This window comes from Solenopsis invicta, chromosome 16, assembly GCF_016802725.1.
Source record: "Solenopsis invicta isolate M01_SB chromosome 16, UNIL_Sinv_3.0, whole genome shotgun sequence".
NCBI lineage: Eukaryota > Metazoa > Arthropoda > Insecta > Hymenoptera > Formicidae > Solenopsis > Solenopsis invicta.
In genome coordinates, this window is record NC_052679.1 from 13,461,984 (window position 1) to 13,485,595 (window position 23,612).

Genomic DNA, 23,612 nt, shown 5'->3' on the forward strand with positions numbered 1-23,612 from the left:
TTTAATAAATATTAAAAATTTCAATTAACAAGAAGAAAGATCAACATTTAACTTCACGAATTTTGTTCAATTTTCTAATACTACATTTTCAAAGTTTGGGAAAGTTACTTTGTAAAAGTAACTAGTTACAATGAAAGTTTTTTCTTTTTTACAAAATAACTGGTTACAGTTACACTTACTGAAAAAATAACAAGCAGTTACTTTTTAATTATATTTCTGTTATAAATATTACAATTTTCTATAACATTTTAATACATTGCTATTGTAAATACTAGACTTTTATATTTCTAACATTACTAAATTATTTTATTTATATTAAAATATGTTTTTTAAATTTAGAGACGCTATGATGCTGAGCGTTTACTACGATTTAGCTCCTATAGGTTCATTCTACTTAACGTTTGTAACGTTTGCGAGCATTATTGGTCTTTATTTTAACATTTGATAAACACAAAGCTGAAATGAGTCTAAGAGTATTGCGAGTGCAAAGTAAAACGCATAGAGGGTGCATTTAATACATAGCATTTAATGTACAACAAGATTTTACTATACTTGCTTAATAATAAGCAATTAGTAAGTCGATTATGATTTGTTCTTACCTTGAAATCTAATCAATTACATTAAATTGATAATAAGTTTGAAATATGTAAAGTAATTATAAAAGTAACTATTATTTTAGTTACTAGTTATTAAAAAATGTAACTAAGTTAAATTATAGTTATAGATGAAGAAAGAGTAACGAAGTTACAGTTACAAAAGAATAACTCTAACTGTAACTTTATTACAAGTAACGAGTTATTTCCCATCCCTGTATTTTAATGTTATACTATCCGTAATACACAACTCTTTCCATTGAGAAATAATTGTTTAAAATTTTCCATGTTATGTATATACCGAGTTCGTAAGAGCGATCAATAGTAAGTATAAATCCATTAGATTAAAAGTTGATCCTTCCCTTGTAAATTCTATTTATAATTTTAAAACAATACTTATTCTCCTACTATTGTAACTTTTTACTCAAAAACAAATTAAATGCCATTTTGTTTAAAAAGGGAATTGAGATAAAATTTTTGATAAAGGTCTTTCAATTAAGGTTTTTAGAATGAAAAAATACGTTATGACTTCAGATTCCCATATAGTACGGAAAGCAACATTTTTTTGTATCGCAAGATGGCAACATTACAAAATCGTTGCAAAATATTACAATATTGCTGCAACATTGCGGTAATGGTAAAAAGTCCATCATTAGAAATATTACAGTATAATATTACAATAAAATTACAATATAATGTTTTAGTGTTTCTAATAATATTTTACACGGAGTACATTATGACATTTTAAAGATATCTAAAACATGTTCTAAAATTTTTGCGAAACATCATAAAACATTTTTAAGATATTTTATGATGTTTCGCGATTTTTAATGCCTTTGAGGCATATTACAAAAATTTTAGGACGTCTTTTAAACGTCTTTGAGTCACACATATTTTTGGGAATTATATTACACATTTTGACACATGTAACTTTCAGGAATATCAAATTTTCCTGAATTAATTTTTAACAGAACCAAAAATTTTGTTTTCAAAATACATTAAAAAAATTTCTTTATTTTTACTCAATTTTTGAAACTCGTTCCTTCAAGGAATCATTAAAACACAGATGAAAAGTTTCATAATACTGCGTCTTTTATTTTATATTATACGAATTTTAATTACAAGAAGTAAGATCCATCACCCTGTCTATCTGATGGCGGTAACACATAGCGTTTGCTGGATGAAACATAGAACATTATTTTTTACAACATTTTTAAAACATTACTGCAACATTGTTGAAGTAATATTTAAAAAAATGTTACTACAAACTTCTATGCTATAGATTGTTAAATACAAAATGAAATATTGTGCTCAGTTGCGTCATGCGTTCGAAAACTATTACGGCGATAAAGAACTAAGGCTCGGTTGCATCAACGTTATTTTGGCTTTAAATAAAACTTAAATATGTATCTCTTTTGATCTTTTTTTCTAAATAAATAAAAACAGACAAATATTTAAGTTTTACTTAAAGCCAATATAACATGCAATCAGGCACAAGTAAACTAAATTACTACCAGCGTCTAATGGATCTCGGACAGCAAAGGGAACATACAAAACTACAGAGTGCCAGAGTCCTGATCACAATTAATAAAGACAATTAATAAAGACTCACCTACGAAAATCTCTGCTCCAACAAGCGTATATCACGGGATTCATTCCGCTGTTAATCCAGCCAAGCCAAGTAACAGCCGCAGATACCATTTCTTCTTGCCATATGCACCTTGTGCAGAATCCCGACAATAGATTCACAACGAAGAACGGTAGCCAGCAAATAATAAATACACCCATAACGATACCAAGGGTCTTTGCCGCTTTTTTTTCTTTGGCAAACTTGGCGAGCTTACGCGAGAGAGAGAAATTTTTCCCTAGATGTTGTTTGTTGTTGATTCTCGTGGAGGGCACTCTAGTGAGACCATTGTTATGAAAAGCCGTTAACGGCTCCTCGAGATCTTGGAGGTCCTCAGGTGTGCTCGACGCGGTACGAAAAAGATGCCTGGCGTCGGTATTGGTAGTAGATACGCCGCCTCGGTGTATCCTTAGGGTGAGCTCGAGTTCGCCTGAGGCCATCATCACCTGTTTTGTGCCGAGTTTTAGACTCCTCGTCTGTATCACAGCAGCGCGATAGATTCTGTAATACGTGAATACCATCACGAATAGCGGCAGGTAAAAACTGATTGTCGATGAGAATATCAGATAACCGAGATTTTCCGTAAAGGGACACTTGTCTTTCGGCACTTGCTCAGTACGAACCGCACGCCACCACGCTATTGCAGGAAAAGAGATCGCACTCGAACAAATCCATACGATAGCAATTAAGATCGCTGCGCGTTTCCTGCTCATTCGAGTTGGATACGTAAAGGGATCGGTGATCGCCCAGTAACGATCCAAACTAATAACGCACAGATTCAGGATGGACGCCGTAGAGAAGAGAACATCCAGCGAGCGCCAAACGTCGCACCAGTCCGTTGTGAACAGCCAGCGATTTTCTAGTACCTCGTACACCGCGCTAATTGGCATTACCACTAGTCCTACCAAGCAATCGGCGCAAGCCAATGAAGTCACAAAGTAGTTTGTAGCTGTGTGTAGATGTCTCTCTCGGAATACCGCAAGAATCACTAATGAGTTGCCGAAAACCGTAGCCACGCAGAAGAGCAGTAGAACGATCGCAAGACCGATTCGATCCGTAGCGAGTTCCCAGAGATCGTCATAGGTGTGATTAAATGGCGGATAGCTCGCGTTATAAAAGCTCCTGTCAAGATCGTTGTTTAATGCGTGTACCTCTTCTTCCCAGTTCAATAGATAGATCTCGCTGTCATTCATGTTTTACCGTGCGTAACCGTATTACTATCGACCGTAATCACTCTGACATGCGATTGATTACCAAGACGATCTTGACCTTCTTAATTTTTACTAGGCGACTAAACATTAGGGTATTACATTTGTGAGTTCCCTCGTTTCCGTCTGTCCTCTCATCTTGTCTCATTGAGATGTCTCGAATCATTACAATTCTTAATAAAATTGCTGTTGTATTCTACGTTTACTCAATGGTTTTATAATTTTATTGTATATTAAAAGTTAATGATATTTTGTCGTGTATTTATTTGATGAAAAGGCAATTGGCACAATGAGTCCTTTTTGGCCGCGATACTAAAGTAACGTACAGAGAACACAATCATCACATAGGTATAATTGAAAGATAATGTCGAAAGTTTAGATTTCTTCTACTTCTTCAGCAGTATTTTCATTCAGCTAGGATTATTTTTCTTTCAAATATCTGAAACAAGCAAATAAGCTCGTAAAAGTTTGTTCCTTAAAAATAGATGCTGATGGGAAAAATGAAACAAAAATTAAAACTTTCGAGAATTAGCAATTTCACCTGTATTATAATGCGATTGTCCACTTAGAGATTTTCTCTTTTTCTCTGTTTCCTTCTTTTAAAAAATAAATAGTCTTTTATAATCTAAATCTGATTTTAATTACGCGTGACACATTATTTTAACGTCTAAGTTTGAGATAAAGTTATAAAGTATTGAATAGGACATATGATATGAAAAAGGATTCATATTTCTACGTCCAAATAGAAAAATAACAATAGTTAAATTAGTCTTTTATCAGTGCAGGTATTTATCGCTACTTGATCAAAACAGTTCTGATCGTAAAGTTAAAGCAACTATAGTATAGCTTACTTAGGTTTGCGCTTAGATCCTGTTTCATCTACATATATTGTACAGAGAATCCGAGTTAACAATAGTCATGGAGATTAAGCAGACTTTTAGTTTTTGCTTTATAACATATCGCAATTGCTATTGCAGATTAATGTATAAAGTAGTCAAAGTAAAAGATAAAAACACGTATTACATAATTTTAAGCAAATTTTTTGTCTTAATTATTTTATTAGCCAACATTAGCGGTTTTACTTTATGACAGAGGCATAATGCCTGAGAATTTTTCTCTTTGTGGTATATCTATTTTGAAGTAGTGTTAAAGCTATTATATTGTGTTATATTTTATATATGGGACTTGAACTTTAATTTTTTTAAATTTTGCTTTTGTCTTTTGAATATTGAATTTGAAGAGAAAAAAATAGTATCAAACATTATTAAATTAAAACTAATATATTCCATTTAATAGTCATTGCTTTATATATAAGTAAACAATTATATTTTTATTTTAACATTATAGTGACCATCTAAATAATATAATTGTTTTGATAATAATAGTATTAAAATACATAATATAAAATAGTATTAAAAATTTTTTAAGATATTGTTATTTAACAATATTTTTATTTTTATTTTGATATTTTTCTTTCTCAACTCATAAAAATAGGTAAAATTAAATAATAAAAATGTATTTTCTTAATAAATCTATACACAATTTTTCATATAAGCACATTATGTCTGTTTACTTATATAATTTTATTTCAATATTTAATATTTCAAAAATGAAGATATTTTCAAAACAGGAATATCCATTTTTTGCGTATAGATAAACGAAAGCTTATCGAAAGAAATTATCAATATCGAATGAAAATGATAGATTTGTAAATTATTAAAACATTCCATTTATTACATTAGAACTAATAGTAATATGCAGTACTATTATTTTTAATTCCAATATAACAAACGGTACTTTTTTATGTTTTTCAAATTTAATAATTAGTTGTATTACCATTGTGGTAATACTATTAATATCAATTATTACAATAAATTGAAATTCCGTGTTGGGCTTGCTTGTGCTGTACGTGAACAATCAATTTCAAAGAGCTTCGACATTCTCTTTCAGAGTAAACTGTCTATAAATCGCTCGCCGACTATGGCTATTTATGGATATTCATCGTTGAGTGATTATCACGATCATCTTTGACCCCGCACCCTCGCGTCCTCGTAGCTTCCCTCGTTTTAGTGTAATATACATATAGTCAATCTTACACGTAGTACCCGTTCCTATGTTGAAGAAGGCCGCCGTTGAACTTGGTCATTACGGATGAATAGTACCAATGGCGATCGATATGCACATAGTACTATAAAAAAGTAAGTTTTCCAGTACGGCCAATTCATTAATGAAGAATATATTTTCTTTTTGGAATGACGAATCAAAAATATCCATTCAAAAGATCTCAGAATTACATGTATTTTTTAAAAAAAAGGTTTGCACGAGTAATAAATCGGAGACAAAATAATTTTGAATTGTTTCTTAAGTTTATAAGGATTTATCTTTTTTAAATTTAATCACGTTTCTCAAATTTAATAGAATGGTAAACTTATTTCATTAAAATTAAAGTGGCCAGTGTTTATATATTATCTCTTATTTATCTTATTACCTGTAAATAATAATCAATTTGGAAATATAGACTCAAAAGTATAGACGTATAACGCGATGTTAAATAGCTTTCACAAGTGTGTGTTTGTAATGAAGAATGGTTGTCTTAAAAAAGAAATCCTTATATCGCGTTTCTTGACGAGGATTGAACTAGATCTACGTGTGATTTCTTTCCCTGTTTCTTCAGGAACTTACGGAATAGCGATAAGAGGATCAAGACAGGGTAGAGATAACTTACGTAACTGATCGAGAGAATAAGAAAGAGTATCAAGAGGATAAGAAAGCGAAAAATTGAACGGATATATATTGAGAGAATAATATATATTTCGTAAAATCAATATACGAAACAATGATTGCAATACTTACTGTTTTAAATTGTTTTAGTATTTAATTTATTCCTGAGACTCTAAATATATTTGAATAAATAATATTTAAATAATTTGTTATCAGGTAATTTTTCATATTAAACATTATAATGGAGATTGTATAATTATATATTGTAAATATTAATCACATAACTTATGAAGCATGTGGAAAATAAAAACAAACGTTTATTGCTCAATAATAATATTAAGCAATGAATACTCTCTTTCTTTTTTCCTTTTTCCCTCTCTTGCTCGCTACCAAAATGATATAGATACATCGTAACATAAATTAACTTCGGCGAGTCAGAGGAAGGAGGAATCTATTTTACAAGGCTTTATATCACATTCGCGTTTATGATCCTGTTGCGGCCAATTGCAAAATTGCATAAGATTGGTCAAACGATAATCGTGTAAGCCGGAAGTTCGTGGGTGTCAATGGTATATTATCATATGTAATTCAGACGTTCATTCATTTTGCACTTGTAAGATTTAGTTGTTTTTTAGTAAAAATATTTGGTTGCTTGAAATAATGGGTAATTACAATACTATACTCATTTTTAGAATCTGCGTCGAAGATAAATTAATTTAAACATTTAATTAATATACAAGATAATCTAATGACATCGCATTTTTTTCAAATTTTCGGATTTAAATTGAATAAAATATCTTCAAATTTTAATTTCAAATAAATTAAGTTTTAACAATTGGATATTTCTCTTATTCATAAAGAATTCTTGATGAATAAGATAAATATTTTAAAAAATTTATCTGATACAGCCATTTCAGAGTGAAGTGACTCTCCCTTGTATTAGCATAAATTAAATGATTTTCGTTTTTCTACATATTTTTATACGATTAGGTATACGATTTAAAAATATGAGAATTATATTATATAATTTACGAGCGCGCAAATATGGTTATTTTAAGTCATACTGATATCGATCTCTTTTTAATCATTATATAAATTTATACTCGTACTTTCATTAGTTTATTTAGTGAGAATAATGATAATTGATCTAGTTTTTGACCGAATATTCTGTCGATAAGCTTTCATTCCTCTGTCTGCACATTCCATACATATCGATACAAATGACCTACTGTATTTCTTTTCTTTGATACGAATACTGGGATATACAACGGTTTTTAGTCTTTCCCTTAAAAAAAGGGGGGGGGGGAATCTAGCCTGATGCGCGTTGTCGGCCTCAGTTCAAACATTAGATTAAATTAGAACGCTTTGGAAAATTACCATGAGTTCCGTGCGAATCTATCGTGTATGGAATGAGTATTCGTTTTATATTTGTAAATTTTTTTTCTTAATATTCAATTAATTCTCGTTTATCTGTTAGAAGAATTTCATGAAATATTTTAAAAAACTAATCTTTAAATGATTTAAGTTAATAACATGGAGGAATGACATTATCATATTTGTATTAAATGTTATAAATAATGTTTAAAAATGTTTCTTGTATTATATTATAAAAATTTAAATTTTATAATACTATTTCAATAATAAAATGCGTTGTTTAACATGCAAACACTTCCAATTTAGACTTATTCATATACATTAAAAACTATCATTTTTAATTTATTGCATAATAACTTTTATTTACTGCATATTTTTTTAAGCAGCCAACACTAAAATTAATTTTATAGTTTGAAATGTTTATTTTAAGATAAAAATACTTTTTCTTAGTAAAAGTAATTTTTAAAGTTTAAGTTTTAGAGTTAAACATTTTTACTTGAAAATATGCATCCGGTCTTGTAGACTATAATTAGTTATAATATACAAATTTTTAAAAATTAACAATCATATAAATACTTTCTAAAGATGTTAAAATGTATATGAGGTCGTTTTTAAAGAAGAGTTTTTAAATACTTGGAACAGAAAAATAAAAATAAGTTCTACGAAAAATTTAGTCGTGTACGGAGAAAGTAAGTAATAGATACGCTTAAAAATAACATAGACAGAGGATTAAAAAAGAAATAGAAAAATGTCGAAAATAAAACGACAATGACAAGGTAGTGTATTCATAATATTTTGCGTGTCTGCTGTATATAACAGTGTGATCAATTGCTCATTCACGTATTTCAAAATACTTGTTAATTTTTTTCACGTATATCATCACGAACAGTTCAATTTTAATTATATTATTTCACATATATTATTTATACGAAAATGTGTGTAAAATGTTCTCCTGCACAAAAAGTTCAAGAATTTTATAAAAAAAGAAACAAAAGCGATAGACCTTAAAAATTGATACCGACAACAGATTCGGAGCGGTAAAGTGAATGAACATTTTCTATATCTAACTGTACTTACTTATATTTTGCTCGAAACAATTAATCCTTAATTTTTAAGATAAATTAAAAAATTTAGAGCAAAATTTAATGCTATAATATCTATAATACTCACACGCACTAATGCGTACGTAACAGATCTGTTTTTTCGTTAACTAATGAAGTAAGCTTTTCTAAAATTTGTAACTTTTACTACTTACATATTAATACAATGGGTAGGAAGCTTTTTTCGAATAAGCAGTTGATAAATAGTATCATAGATGTGTACTACAATTTAATTTTTATAATAAAACTTGTGTCTCGTATTCTTAATGTGTTAAGAGAGGCATTTTTACAAAGATGGAAGGTGGTGGAGGTAATGATAAAGTAACTAAATTAAGATTATAAGGCGCGAGATGCTATGCACGCTTATGTGTCATTAGTGTATTACAAACCAATCATACATTTTTCCGCTGTGGAAAATACACGAGTACCTCGACTGTTCTCCATTAGCGCATTATCGCCGGTTAACGCGCGTTACGCGCGTTAATTATCCTCTAATCTGATACATTTGATATACACGTCGACTTTCAGGGTCGGAGACTTTCCTGATCGCTAGTATTCGATCGATTCGCTTGATGCACGTAGTCACAATGTTCGAGGCACAGGCGACGACGGTGTTGTTAGTATTTGCCGTGATTTGGTGCGGATGTGCCGGATGTCAGTGTCAAATAAGAGCGAACGCGAGGAGCTTGACCCGAAGAAGGGTCACGATGAATCGGGGATGTCTTCGGATGCTTACTCTAAACACGCACATACACAATAAACGAGGAAAAAAGCGTGTCTTAGACAGCCTTTTCTAGCGGTATGCTTTCATCGAGAGAACGCGGGACGTGTTTCGCGGTTTTAGAAGGCCAACTGCTACTATCGCGTGGCTCGAAAGCTCTGCACCCGACGCGCTTGCGCGCCGCATCGAGCCGCGTCGAGCCGCATCATCCCTGCGCACACATACGCACTTTCGCCCTTATCACCTTTTGCTTGAAGCATTCTGTTTCTTGCACGTGCGTCACGGATATACACGGACGTAACGTAGATTTTTCCCTACGTATGACGTCATTGAACATCGGCTTATTTAGCTTTTATTATTTTTTAGTTATTTAGATATTACTGTCTCACATCTAACAGATTTTAATAGGCTGGGTATATACAATTACAGTCTTATATCCTTTGACATATTCTACAGAATATTGCGTTGAGTATTTTTGCTCCTTACGGAGCGAACAGCTTCCCATCCATTATATTAATACGTGGATCGCGCACAAAAAGTTTTATGTTACATCAAAAAGTATTTACAAATTTTGGAAAACTGATTTTATTTTTATATTTATATTTATGAAGGAACAGATCACGTGCGCATAAGTAATCAGCATTAGATTTTGCTCTAAACTTTTAAATTCCTAAAAATGTTTGTAATTTTAAGAACAAAAATTATATCGTTCTTGACATTAATTTTATACCCATATTTAAATAATTACTATAATATTTTTATTTTTTTAGTTAGTTACGGATGTTAAATGTCACATTTTCTACACGATCGCTGTTGATCGATAATAATGTAAATACAGTTTAGAGTATATTATTATTAACTTTATGCAGTAATTATTATAAAGTCTAATAAGATGCATAATAGATGAATATGCGAATTGTTGCATCAGGATTTTAGATTGATATTAAGCCCGATTACATGACAATCGATTGGATAGCATCAAGAACATTCATAACATACAAAACCTGTATACCAATAGCAGCATTATTCCGTATTTGCATAATAATTAAAATAAAATTGATACCTTTTGTAGATTTCAGCAATAATTTTGCGAAAAACGAATTGACTTTACATACAGAGATTGAAACAGTTTTATTTTAAAGCCCTAAGGATATTTTAGATAGCGCGCAATGTATATAGAACAGAAAATTTAAGCAAAAAGTCTAATCTATTTGAAGCTTTGTATTAGGATTTACTGCACAACTATTCTTTTCAAAATTATTTCCGATTTTCGGCACAGCATCCTGCTGTGGCATTTTTCACCTGCGTGTTATGACCTGTACCTGCCGAATCTCTTTCGTTCTTTCCATCTTTGGTTTGTTTGCAACAACCAGACATACAGCAACCACTAGCTGCTTCTCTCGCTCTAATAAAAAAATATAGTAACAACATTTAAATCAATTATCAATTAAAAATAAATATGATAATAACATTCACGATGTAAAGTACGAGACAAAAATGTCAAAATAAATATCTAATAAGTGTTTCTAATTAAAACAAAATTTATGACAACAAATTGAATTATGCGATAAAAAAGATTTTATAGATTTATTTAAAGTAGCCCATATGGCCGCCTATTTAACCTTGTCATCAAGTAAAGCCATTGCGTTGATAGATTATTTTCCTGCTGGGCAGCAGCTTTTTGGATCCGTAGTGGCATCGCTACAACATCCACCGTGCTCTTCCTTTGTGCCTGAGCAACATTTGGCACCACAACATCCTCCATTTGTCTTTTTTTCTCTATACATTCAGTCGAGTTACATGATTATCTGAATTATCAAAATCTCTAAGATTGTACGATGATTATGTAATAATTATTTTGCAGCCAGGCGGCCATATAGGTTCAAATAAGTTTCCTTATTTTAAACTGATTATCGCAATTTTTACTTTTTGCTACAACATCCAGAGAAGTCTTTTTCCTTATTGGCCACACCGTTCTTTTTCTCGCCACTGCTCAAATATAATGTATGATACATAATATATATATATATATATATATATTATCCATATGTAGATATATGCATTTATAAATTTAATAAAAATTAAATATATTTGAAAACTTACTCGCATCGACAGGTTACTTGTCCAGTGTATCCTTTTTGACTTTTGATTTTGCTATAAATAATACCATTTTTAACGTAAATATCTTTACATATACGCGTGTGTGTGATGTGCGCACGCACACGCACACGCACACACGCACGCGCGCGCGCGCGCGCGCACATACACACACATACACACACACACACACACACACACACACACACACACACAGCATCAATATAAAAGAAGAGATTTAAATTGCTTTATATATGACATATTAAGATTACTTACGCACAATGATCACACATGATGAATTTTTAAGATATTACGGAGCGTGAACTTTAATTTTTTATTCTAGAAGAATTCTGAAATTTTGGCAAAATATGTAGTATTGAAAATTATGTGATGTGAATTATAAACAAACATTACACGTTACCATGGCCACGTTCATCTTTTTTTCTATCCGCTACTCGCTATCAGCATCTTTTCTTAAGGATTTTTTTACAAATATAAAATGTGTCACTTTTGTAAAATTTTTCTATAGAATTAATTTTATTACACTGTTATATAATATAGTCACTCAGTTTTGTTAAAAATATTTGATAGTGAAAAGTGTAGTACAAGTATTTAATTTTAAAAAATGATGTGTACAATATTTAAAAGATAATATTAAAATAATGATAAAATAAAAATAATAAAATACGAATCAAATTAATTTCTAATATTTTTGACTATTATTTATGTGTATATATGTATACATGTATTAAGTAATTGTTCTACATTTTCTTTTAAAAGTTTACAAACTATAATGAGCTTTCAGAATACTCTTTAATGTAATTTTAACGAAACAGCGTTTCTACATGTACAACTACTCCACACTGCTATTTCTGTTTGTATTTTCTACGCTGCAACGTTTTAGATATATTTGAACTCGAGTTATTTTTAAATAAACGATACGTTTTTTAAGATCTGCAACATAATTGATGCGTGAGTCACTTTATGATAGTACCTTATGATAATAATAAGTTTAAATTATAATACGTACTTCAGGTTGCGCTTTAACGTAACATATAGCTATTTGAAATGCTCTATCGCATGCATTCTCCGCTTCTAAAAAAATTTTCATTAATAAAAATTTTCTATTAATTTTTCCATTAATTATTATACATATTTATTATCGATAATCAATTTCTTTTTTCCAAATTTTTAATATTTATTCATTGTGTTCTACATGCTATATTTACAATATATAAGAGGAAAAGTAAATATAAAATATATATTTCAAAAATTGTAATAATTATAGATTGATTTTGTTATACAAGTTAAATGTAATAAATATAATAAGAGGACTTACGGATCAATTTACATTGATTAAGAATTCTTTTTGATGATTCTTGCATACTGCGCGGCAAATGACGCAGAGCTTTTTCAACATCTACATTGCTGTCTTCATTAAGAATACCAATTTTCACCATAAAGCATTTCAAATAGCATTTTAATTTCATATCATTTTGTTCAATGTTTCCAGCCTTTAATTGCTTTAAAGATGCTGAATCAAGAAAAAATTAATAAAAATACATAATTTTTTTTGTGCAAGCAGTACAAAATATTCATACCCCAAGACACATTTGTTTGTTGGCGACATTCTCGTTTAATGTCCGCTCGTGCTCCAACATACACACAAAATGAAACAAGTTTTATAAATATTTTAAATGTTAAAAATAAATATTAATAATAATTTTTATTATTATTTATTTAATACATACATGTATACTTTTTATATAAAATTATGTAAAAATTTTAAATACTACACTCTAAAATGTAATTTAATTTATATGCAGGGTTCCCAAAATTAGCAGAGGTTTCTTTATGAGCGAATTTTTGAAAATATTCTAATTCAAAAATGTCGAGGCTATAATACTTTTCGAATTATATATTATTAAAGTTCTCCAATTGTAACGCCTAGAATTCGCGCGTTCAAGCATGGCACATAGCACAGTAATAAGGATGCCCTTATACATTGGCTGACTTTTTACATATGAACTTAATTTTTCATGTAATGATAAGAAATCACTTTTAAACTTTGTCTTGTTTATCAATGATTATATAATTTAAATTATTCATAAAGATTAATGTCAACTTAATATTACGGAATGTCAAGCCATATGTAAATCGAACTGTCAAAACTATCAAATAACATACGTCGACTTCATTTGACAGTTTACCTCCGTGCTAAGTTCCATCCCTGAGCCTGCAAATTCTAGGCGCTGCAATTGGATAACTTTAATAATTTATAATTTGAAAAGTGTTATAGCCTCGACATTTTCGACTTAAAATATTTCGAAGAATTTGCTCATAATAAAAACCTCTGCTAATTCTGTGTCACTCTGTATAGAAAGTGTATAAAGAATTTTTATTTCTGTAATATTACAGAAAATTTTTAACACGATATAATGTAAAAAAATAAAATATTGAAAAATGTTACTTACTAACAGAAGGAATAAAATAACAAGTAATATATTTATAATTTTCATGTTTCACAGTTCTCGTCACTTCTACAAGAAACAAGTCGGGCGGTACTATAGTTAATGAGAGCATGAATGTAGAACGTAATCGACGTGAACATTTTGTTGATATTTGATCTTTGATAACAATTCATAACTCACTGTTGTATATGAAATTGATTGAAACTAAATGAGTACATAAATGTCATATTAATCAACTGTGTTATACGCAGTGTAACACATAAATTTATAGTAGAGAGATATTTGACCGTTACTATAACAACATCCCAGTCGACACAGTTATATGTTCACTATATAATAGTTATATATTTTAATATCTCGTTTTATATAACGTGAAAGTTGCTGTTATATTATAATTTTGCCCTTTATTGTAAGTAACAGTAACGACATATTTATATTGAAATAAATCACCGTAGATCACAGCCCATACAGCACATTAATATTGTACCAACGTCTTATGCAATATTTAATCGCAATATTAATGAGACATTGCAGCAATGTCTAATGTCCCTTGAATCAATGTTAAAATTTCTTTGAAATGTAAATATTAATATGGTTACACCACATAATTCCAATGCAAAACTATGTTTTTGTAGCATTTTACATTTTTCGCAAAAAAAAATCTCGGGAATTTTCTCTTGAAAATTTCCAAGTGGCCACCCATCCAAGTCGTGACCGCGGTGGACGTTGCTTGACTTCTGCAACTGTTGCAAACTGGAACCCTCGTGATGATCTGTGAACACTTTATACTAATACATATATAACTGATAGATTAGGTGAATATGTAGAAAAGATGAAACATGTATAATTAAAGCATAATATTTATATAAACGTATATAAAAAGATAGTTCTTTTACTAATTATTACAAATGCGGAATAGCATTTAGAATAATTTTTCTGTCATTTGTATAAATAAGAATACAATTAAAAACAAGTTTATATGACACAATAATTAAATTAAAAATAAAAAAAATTTTTTGAACATTGAAGAAGCATTTAAAAAATATTGTCTGATTATTAAAATGTAGATTAAGATTTTTTGTCCACAAACTTATTTCGTATATTGATAATAATTTGTTCAATGTTGCTTTAACGTTACAGCAACATTAATATTTAATGTAGAAAATCAACGCTAATTGTTTAGAATGCCCCACCTCATCTCTGATTTTGACAAAATTAGGCTCATTCGATGCGTTTTTGCTCAAAATGAACGAATCTGGCAGAAAAAAGTGTCGCTCTGTCTCGCGAACCAAGATATCAATTGTTAAAGTAAGCGATTGTGTAGGTTAGAAAACCTATTATCAAAATATAAAACGTCTATATAGTTCCAATAATTAAATTCTATATAATAATAGTATTATCATGTAACTAATTAATTATATTGATTTTATATTGCTACAATATCATGTTGCAATATTGACTATATACTGGTGCATTACATACTTGTTATGTTAATACTATGTAACAATTGCACATTTATATTATATAGAAAGAAGCAATAGATAGACATAGCTGTGATGTAAATATTATGAAACATTTGTTATATAAACTGTTACTCACAAATTATATAGCAGTTACAAATTGTATTGACTGGGATAATTTAAACGAGAATGCTTTCTACGGTCGCAGCCAGATCTTCGTCTTTGTCTTATTTGTATGATTTTATATATTTTCCTCAAATTCAATAAACTGTACACCGAATTGCTATTTCAATCATAACACAGCCCTACATAAATTTATGTAATCAGTTTCGAAGGATCACAAAACTACAAACTACACAGTTTTGAGAGAGTAATTGTTTTTTTTAGCAATAATTTAAATAAAATCTTTAATTTAGTGTGTACATTTATATTAGATTAAATGTGTGAGTTCAAAAAATTATTTTATCCATACATTGTTTTACGTTGACACACACACACACACACACACACACACACACACACACACCCACACGCACACACGCACGCACGCACGCACGCACGCACGCACGCACGCACGCACGCACGCACGCACGCACGCACGCACGCACGCACGCACGCACGCACGCACGCACGCACGCACGCACGCACGCACGCACGCACGCACGCACGCACGCACGCACGCACGCACGCACGCACGCACGCACGCACGCACGCACGCACGCACGCACGCACGCACGCACGCACGCACGCACGCACGCACGCACGCACGCACGCACGCACGCACGCACGCACGCACGCACGCACGCACGCACGCACGCACGCACGCACGCACGCACGCACGCACGCACGCACGCACGCACGCACGCACGCACGCACGCACGCACGCACGCACGCCCCGCATATACACACGCACACGGGAAGATACCGATAGCGCACAGTACTATTGCACACAGCCAATCACAGCGGCTGGTGCCTAGTGATATTCTTCTGTTCAAGCGCTATGAGTGGTTGTGAGTGGCTTGTGTGCAATAGTACTGTGCGCTATCGGAACCTTCTCCACGCACACGCACACGCACACGCGCACGCATACGCGCACGCATACGCGCACGCACACGCGCACGCGCACGCGCCCACACACACACACACACACACACACACAAGGTGTCCCAGAAAGATTGCCTTTCCTTTTATGAGCGGATTCTTTGGAAAATTCTACGAAAAAATTCTAGTACAAAAATGTCGAGGGTATAATGGTTTTTAAATTATTCGCGATTAAAGTTTACGAATCACAGAACTGACATTCAGCGCGCTCTGGCATGGCGAGGTACCACCAGGGTACATACCTCTTGACATGACATATTATTGACATTGAGATTGACATATAAATACGCAGTGACATTTATATTAAGAAATTATGACTGTAGCAAACATATTTGTACATTACCCACGTAGCACATAATGGTTTCAAATACGTTTTTAAAACGTATCAAAACATAGTTTCATAACCGTAAAGAACCGTTTTTAAAACCATAGTTTTTAAAACCATTTAAGAAACGTATTTTTTACGTTTTTTCTGTAAATACTGTAAAAAAGTAATACTGTAAAATACAGTTTTCTTAACATTAAATAAAATAGAAATGTTTTTTTAAAATAAAAAAAGAATCGAGAATTTTTCCCAAAATTTTTTTCCAGAAATTTTCAAGCGGTCACTCATTCAAGTCGTAATCGTAAAAGAGTATAACATTTATATATGTTTATATAAATAATATGCTTCAATTATATGTTTCATCTTTTCAATAACATATATTGATTCGATATACATGTGTTAACACAAAGTGTTTATAGATCAATCATCAGGCATCAATTCGCAGCAGTTTTACAGGTCAAGCAATGTTCGGCGAGGTTACGACTTGAATGGGGGTAACCACTTGAAAATTCAAAAAAAAATTTTTGAGAAAAATTTCCGAACTTTTTTTTACTTTAAATAACATTTTTATTTTATTTAACATTAAGAAAACTGTTTTTGACACTTAATTAGAAATTCTAAATGAGTAGAAATTTAAAATTTTTTTATACGTAAAAAACACGTTTCTATAATGGTTTCTTAAACGTTATTTTATCGGAAAAGAAACGTTTCAGTTATCGTTTTTCTGAGTGGACATTTTAACGCATGAGAAACGTTTCTAGAAATCGGTAATAAAACGTTTCAGAGAAACGTTTATAAACGGTATATGTGTTACTTGGAATTTATTTTAATATTGTAAAAAACCGTTTTCTTAACATTAAATAAAATAAAAATGTTTTTAACGTATAAAAATTGAGAATTTTTCTCAAAAATTTTTTTGGAAAATTTTTAAGCAGTCACCCATTCAAATCGTAATCGTAAAAAAATTTAATTTTATATATGTTTATATAAATAATATGCTTTAATTATGTTTTATCTTTTCAATAACATATATTGCCTTGATATAGACGTGTTAATACAAAGTGTTCACAGATCCTCACTAGGCATCAGTTTGCAAGCAACGTTGGGCGAGATTACGACTTGGATGGGTGGCTGCTTGAAAATTTCAGAAAGAATTCTTAAGAATAATTCCCAATTTTTTTTACTTTAAATAACATTTTTATTTTATTTTACATTAAGAAAACTGTTTTTGACAATTAATTAGAAATTTTAAAATAGAAGTTTTAAAATTTTTTTATCGGTAAAAAATACGTTTTTGTAATGGTTTTTTAAACCATTATGGAATATTATAGTTATTTTATCGCAAAAGAAACGTTTCAGTTAACATTTAACTGAGTGGACATTTTAACGCATGAGAAACGTTTCTAAAAATCGATTATAAAACGTTTCGGAAAAACGTTTATAAAACGTTTTTGAAACGTATATGTGCTACTTGAGTTACATGCATAATTATCGTTTTCAATAAAATATTAATTCAATAACAAAATGTTATGATAGCCGTTGGGTCAACTGTCAAAATCAATTCATTAACATGTTCATATGATAAAAACTTTTTTTTGTAAGAACTTTTACTTTTTGATACATTACCATCACAGTTCTTATCATATGAACATGGCAATGAATTGATTTTGACAGATAACCCAACGACTATTGTAACATTTTGTTATTGAATTGATATTTTATTGATATTTTATTGGAAACGTTAATTATACATATGTAACATACAAATATGTTTGCTACAGTCATAATTTCTTAATATAAATGTCACTGCGTATTTATATGTTAACTTCAATGTCAAGAGGTAACCTTGTGATACCTTGTTATGTCGCCATTGCCTGAGCGTGCTGAATCAGCTCTGTGATTCGTAAATTTTAATTGTGAATAGTTTGAAAACTATTATACCCTTGACATTTTTGTATTAAAATTTTTTTCTTAGAATTTTCTAAAGAATTCGCTCATAAAAGGGGAGGCGAGCTTTCTGACACCCTATGGACGTGTGTGTGCGTGTGTGTGTGTGTGTGTGTGCGTGTGTGTGTGTGTGTGTGTGTGTATACATGTGTATTTATACTACTGTATTGGCTGCAACACACACACACACACACACACACACACACACACACACACACACACACACACACTACTAAGAAAAGGGGGAGGGGACACTTTTCGGACACCAAAGTTAGGCTATTTTCAAATGGCTGTAACTCGGCGAAAAATCATCGTAGATAAAAAATGAAAAAACATTTGGAAGCTTGAAGTTTCAACTTTAATGCTTTATCAGCAAATTTTTAAAGTTCTTTTAACTTCTTTTTTTTATGCAGTAAAAGAACACAGCTTGTTTTGTTCCTTAAAATTTCGTATATTTGACACTTTGCAGTTTGACCAACAAACTTTTTTTGAACAATTTAAGTAAAGCTTCATAAACCACCATTTTGCCTACAAAATGCTTTTTTAAAAATTTTTCTACAATTTCTTTTGACCAAGTTACGCAACTTTGAAGCTAAATTTGCATTTTTTACAAATGATAACCGTACTCCGTGAAAAATCATCGTAGACAAAAAATGAAAAAACTATTTTAAAGCTCGAAGTTTTAGTTTTAACATGTATTAATGGTTTTCAAAAATTTTCTTAATTTTTTAGTGCTATGCTCCAAAAAGATACACTGTTTTTTTCCTTAAAATTACGTATTTTTAACTGCCTGTAGCTCAATAAAAAAATTTTTTCTCGACTAATCCAATGCAAGTGCTATAAAGTATGACATTTTCTTTAAAAAATGTTTTTCTTAATTTTCCTACGATTTGTTTTTTACCAAGTTACAAGACTTTGAAGAAACACATTGTTACAGTACATTTTTCTGAAAAATGACGTTTACCGCCGATATTAGCACAATATTACGAGTCAGACGATTAATCTCGTACTGACGAACTCTCATACAGCAACAGTAGTAAACACTTCTGTTTACTAGGGCTGCTCACATTTGTCAAGGCCTACGCAATGTTGTTCGACTTGTAGTATCAATTGCGAACCAAACGTAAATATCAGGAGAAAGAAATGAAGTTAGAATGCGTAATTTGAAGATGACACGACTAATAAAAAAATGACAAAAAGATTAAATAATAAAATAGTTTGTATCTTTGAAGATATTAGTTTTAGGATCCATGTTAATAAGACTTTTTCTTCTTGTTTTGATCAATACTACCTGCTGTCAAAAAATGTAACCCCTTTTTTCAACACCATGTATATATGTTACAAATATATACATATGTGTAGACGCGCGTACGTGCGTGCATGCATGCATTCGTATGTATGTGTGTGTATAAAATGTGCATCTTTGTACGTCTTTGTATCTTGCGTACGTAAGTTTGAGTTGATTTGGCTCATTGCTTTGAACGATTGATATTAATACTAGTAAATTATTTTTACGCTTGTTCTTAACAGACATGATTTGCACATTTATGTTCTTTTAACATATATATAATATTTCATTCCAGTATTTATTTAATAATGTGAATGTGTGTCACGAGTGTTGAATAATAAAAATCATTATTCTGTTAGGTCGGTAAATATACTTTTGACGTAATCATCAATCGATAAATTATCACCAACTGTTAAATGTTATATTTAGGTCTAGTATTTAAAATATAGTATTCAAGATGCAGTACTAGAGGCCACTATACGGTGTATCCAATTTGAAAACAATAACAGAACTTTTCTAATATCTTTATTAAATTTATTTTTATTTTATGCTGAAAGTAATTTATTTTTAAATTTTAGTTAAAGTACACTGTATGATAAATATAAATTTGTTTTAGATCACGAAATAGACAAAATAATTCTTATTGATTTTTAGTTACTAAAAACAAATCCGTAAACAAAATTGCTGTGTTTTGTCACATATTTGAGAAAATTAAAATTGCAAAAAATAGTAAGGAAAAGTAGGGTTATTGTACTCACTGGGTAATTATACGCTTCGTAGTTTGGCATCTTCCTGATAGAGATTATATCACGACGATATTTGTAGGTTCAAAGTATTTTTTTAATATATAACCATACGTTATATCGTTTAAAAACGTAGTTAATTGAAAAAATAAGAAAAAGTAAAATCATGATTTTTGTTGCAATTTTGGCGTTCAGAAAATAAGACAATAAGTCCGTATTTTTAATTTATTTATTTAATTTTGTTATACCTAACAAAAGTACGTTTTTTTCTGCGTTTTTTGAACTATTGTTTAATAAATTTAATTAAATAGTTATTGAGTAATTGTTTTTTTATCAAATAAAGTCTTCAGTGGACAATTTTACGCATCCATCTTGAAAGACGTGAGATCACGTGAGACCAACTATAGTGCCACTATATAGTGTAGTGCAGTGTAGTACAGCTAAAAAATAGACTATAACCTCATTTTTTCTCCGCGTACATCCAACCGCGCGTACAATTACCCAAGGCGCGAGAAATTTTTTCGTTTAATTATTTGCCTCTTTTTGCTGAATATAATTATCAAATGAAAAATTGTTCAATATGACAATACGTAATGATAAAAAAATGTTTAAAGTTTCTATTTCTGTACTCGTATTTATTTCAACTTCAAAAATCACTTCACTGCGATAAATTTCCTTTAAGTGCGTGCAATTTACCTACTTTGGACACTTAACCCACACAACACGAAGTCGACTATGAGCCGACTTTAAGCTGACTATAAAAGGCAAGAGTTGACTTTTAAGTCAATCTGTCAGTCGACTGTGAGTCGACTGATAGTAGACAAATGTCCCAAAAGTAGTTGACTGTCAGTCGACTTTTCAAGTTGACAATAAGTTGACTGTGAGTCGACTATTTGTCGACTATTAGTCACTACACAATTTATATAGTCGTATAAAATACGATTGATAAATCAATAATTTAAACGTAATAAATTATAGTTTCCAAAAAAATATTTCTTCCTTTTGGTTCAAAAGGATTAAATAAAGATTAAATTTGAATTAAACATTTATATACAAGTTTTAATAACAATACAAATTGTTATTTACACGTAAAAATATAAAATTTTATGTGGAACAGCGAACCACATACACATCACATTTGAAAAGAACGAAAGTGAATTTCGTCTCGAGATTACAACAATTAATTCCCAAAAGTTTTACTGAAGTGAGATTTTGAAAAACAGTCGCGGTAGCGCCTAGATATAATGCTTGTGGCCGCACTCGACTCACGAGAAAATCTTCCGCGGCGTGGCCACCTAGTGGAAGCCGCGCAAGCCGCGAAGACGCGAAGACTGGCGTCGCGAAAAAGCTTTGAGACCATAGACATAGTACAAAGTCTATGTTTGAGATTCAAAACCAAAGCAAATCGCTCGATTTTTGAGAGCACCGTAATATGTTTTTACGTGTAAAATAACTATTAATAATTGAATGTCTTGGATTTTAACCATATTCGATATTTCTAAAATGATTTATAAATGTTTTTCATTTCATAAATAATATACGTTTTCAATAAACCTTTAATTAGCTAATTAGCTTTATACCGAATGTGTATAAAATACGTTTATTATTCGTTTAAATATTGCTGCAATGAAAACATATAAATATAATTTACGTTTAAACTTTTATTAACATATTTACATTAAAAAGTATATTATACCTGGATATTAAATTCTATTTTTGATAGGTTATTTAAAGGGACAACTTTTACAAATCATAAACGTATTTAAGAAATGTTTATTTAATTAGTATATAATTGTATTTGATAGTATTTTTACGTGTTATAAATATTTCTGGCATTTTATAAACCATTTTTCAACGTATAAAATACGTTCCGTATTATATATATGTGATAAGAACGATTATTATAAACGTACATATTGCACTAACGTATAAAAACCGTTTTACCTATATACGTATCTGCCACATATCTATACCTGTTTTATACCATACTTGCGTTTAATAAACGTATAAAACAATCCAGTTCTTATTGGGTTTATTGTGAATAGTCGACTAATAATCATTTATATATTAACTATTAAAAGTACTGTGCTGGTGATTATTGCAAATAACCTGATTATGAAATCAATAATCATTTCATAAAAGAACTATTGGGGAATGATTATTGCAAATAATCTCATTATGAAATCAATAATCACTCATTCAAAAACTATTAGGAAATGATTATTGCGAATAACCCAATTATTAGATGCTACATAATCACTATTAGAGAATGAATAATCACTATTGTAAGTCAATAGTGATTATTAGCTTTCCAATAGTTCATTTCCGTAAGGGACGCTAACGAGCTACGAGCAAATTAAAACTAAGATTTCTTTATATATTGTCTTTTTGGCTAGATAAAATATCTATCATTTATATCTTTTCGCTTTGTCGAAAAGATATAAATAACTTAAAAGAGTATAAGATCTTTTGTCATAAAAAGAACAAAGTTTTCGTCGACTTTGAGTTATATTTCAGTCGACTATTTATTAACCATTTGTCGACTTTCAAAAATCGACAAATAGTCAACAAACAGTTAATTGCTGTCGAGTTATAGTCAACTATTGAAAGTTGCCTTTAAGTCAACTGAGAAAAGTCGGCTACTAGTCGACTAACAGTCACGCGTGTTGTGTGGGTTGTGAGTTAAAATATTATAACTCAAAAACGTGACGTAATAAAACAATTTTATTTACGGATTTGTTTCCATTATTTAAAATTTATAAATTTCACGTATTGTATTAAATGCTTTATATAAATTAAAATTTATAACTATATTTAAAAGAAACAAAAAGTAATC

The 23,612-nt window shown here is 30.5% G+C and overlaps 2 protein-coding genes across 4 annotated transcripts in view; both read right to left on the bottom strand.

Moving 5' to 3' along the window:
• LOC105205353 (dopamine receptor 2) overlaps positions 1 to 9,505 on the bottom strand; it is an 80,437-nt gene extending 70,932 nt beyond the window's left edge. For 2 of the 3 annotated variants that reach the window (XR_005576466.1, XM_039458293.1), the window contains exons 1-2: positions 9,022 to 9,505; positions 2,206 to 3,867 (exon numbers count right to left, since the gene is read on the bottom strand). Coding sequence is in view for 2 of the 3 variants with exons in the window: in XM_039458293.1 (XP_039314227.1) it covers positions 2,206 to 3,413 (1,208 nt within the window). In the remaining variant the exon portion in view is untranslated. Of the gene's footprint in view, positions 1 to 2,205; positions 3,868 to 9,012 lie in introns of all 3 variants that reach the window. The other variant, XM_039458294.1, reaches the window with a different exon arrangement.
• A 587-nt stretch (positions 9,506 to 10,092) lies between these two features.
• LOC105205352 (general odorant-binding protein 83a) lies at positions 10,093 to 13,960 on the bottom strand. Its single transcript, XM_011174705.2, has 8 exons — positions 13,916 to 13,960; positions 13,043 to 13,100; positions 12,781 to 12,975; positions 12,472 to 12,536; positions 11,718 to 12,395; positions 11,448 to 11,498; positions 10,967 to 11,333; positions 10,093 to 10,749 (listed from the first exon to the last, which is right to left on the bottom strand). Exons 1-5 carry the CDS (start codon positions 13,958 to 13,960, stop codon positions 12,369 to 12,371), a joined length of 390 nt encoding a protein of 129 aa, XP_011173007.1. The 3' UTR covers positions 10,093 to 10,749; positions 10,967 to 11,333; positions 11,448 to 11,498; positions 11,718 to 12,368.
• Positions 13,961 to 23,612: the final 9,652 nt, after the last annotated feature.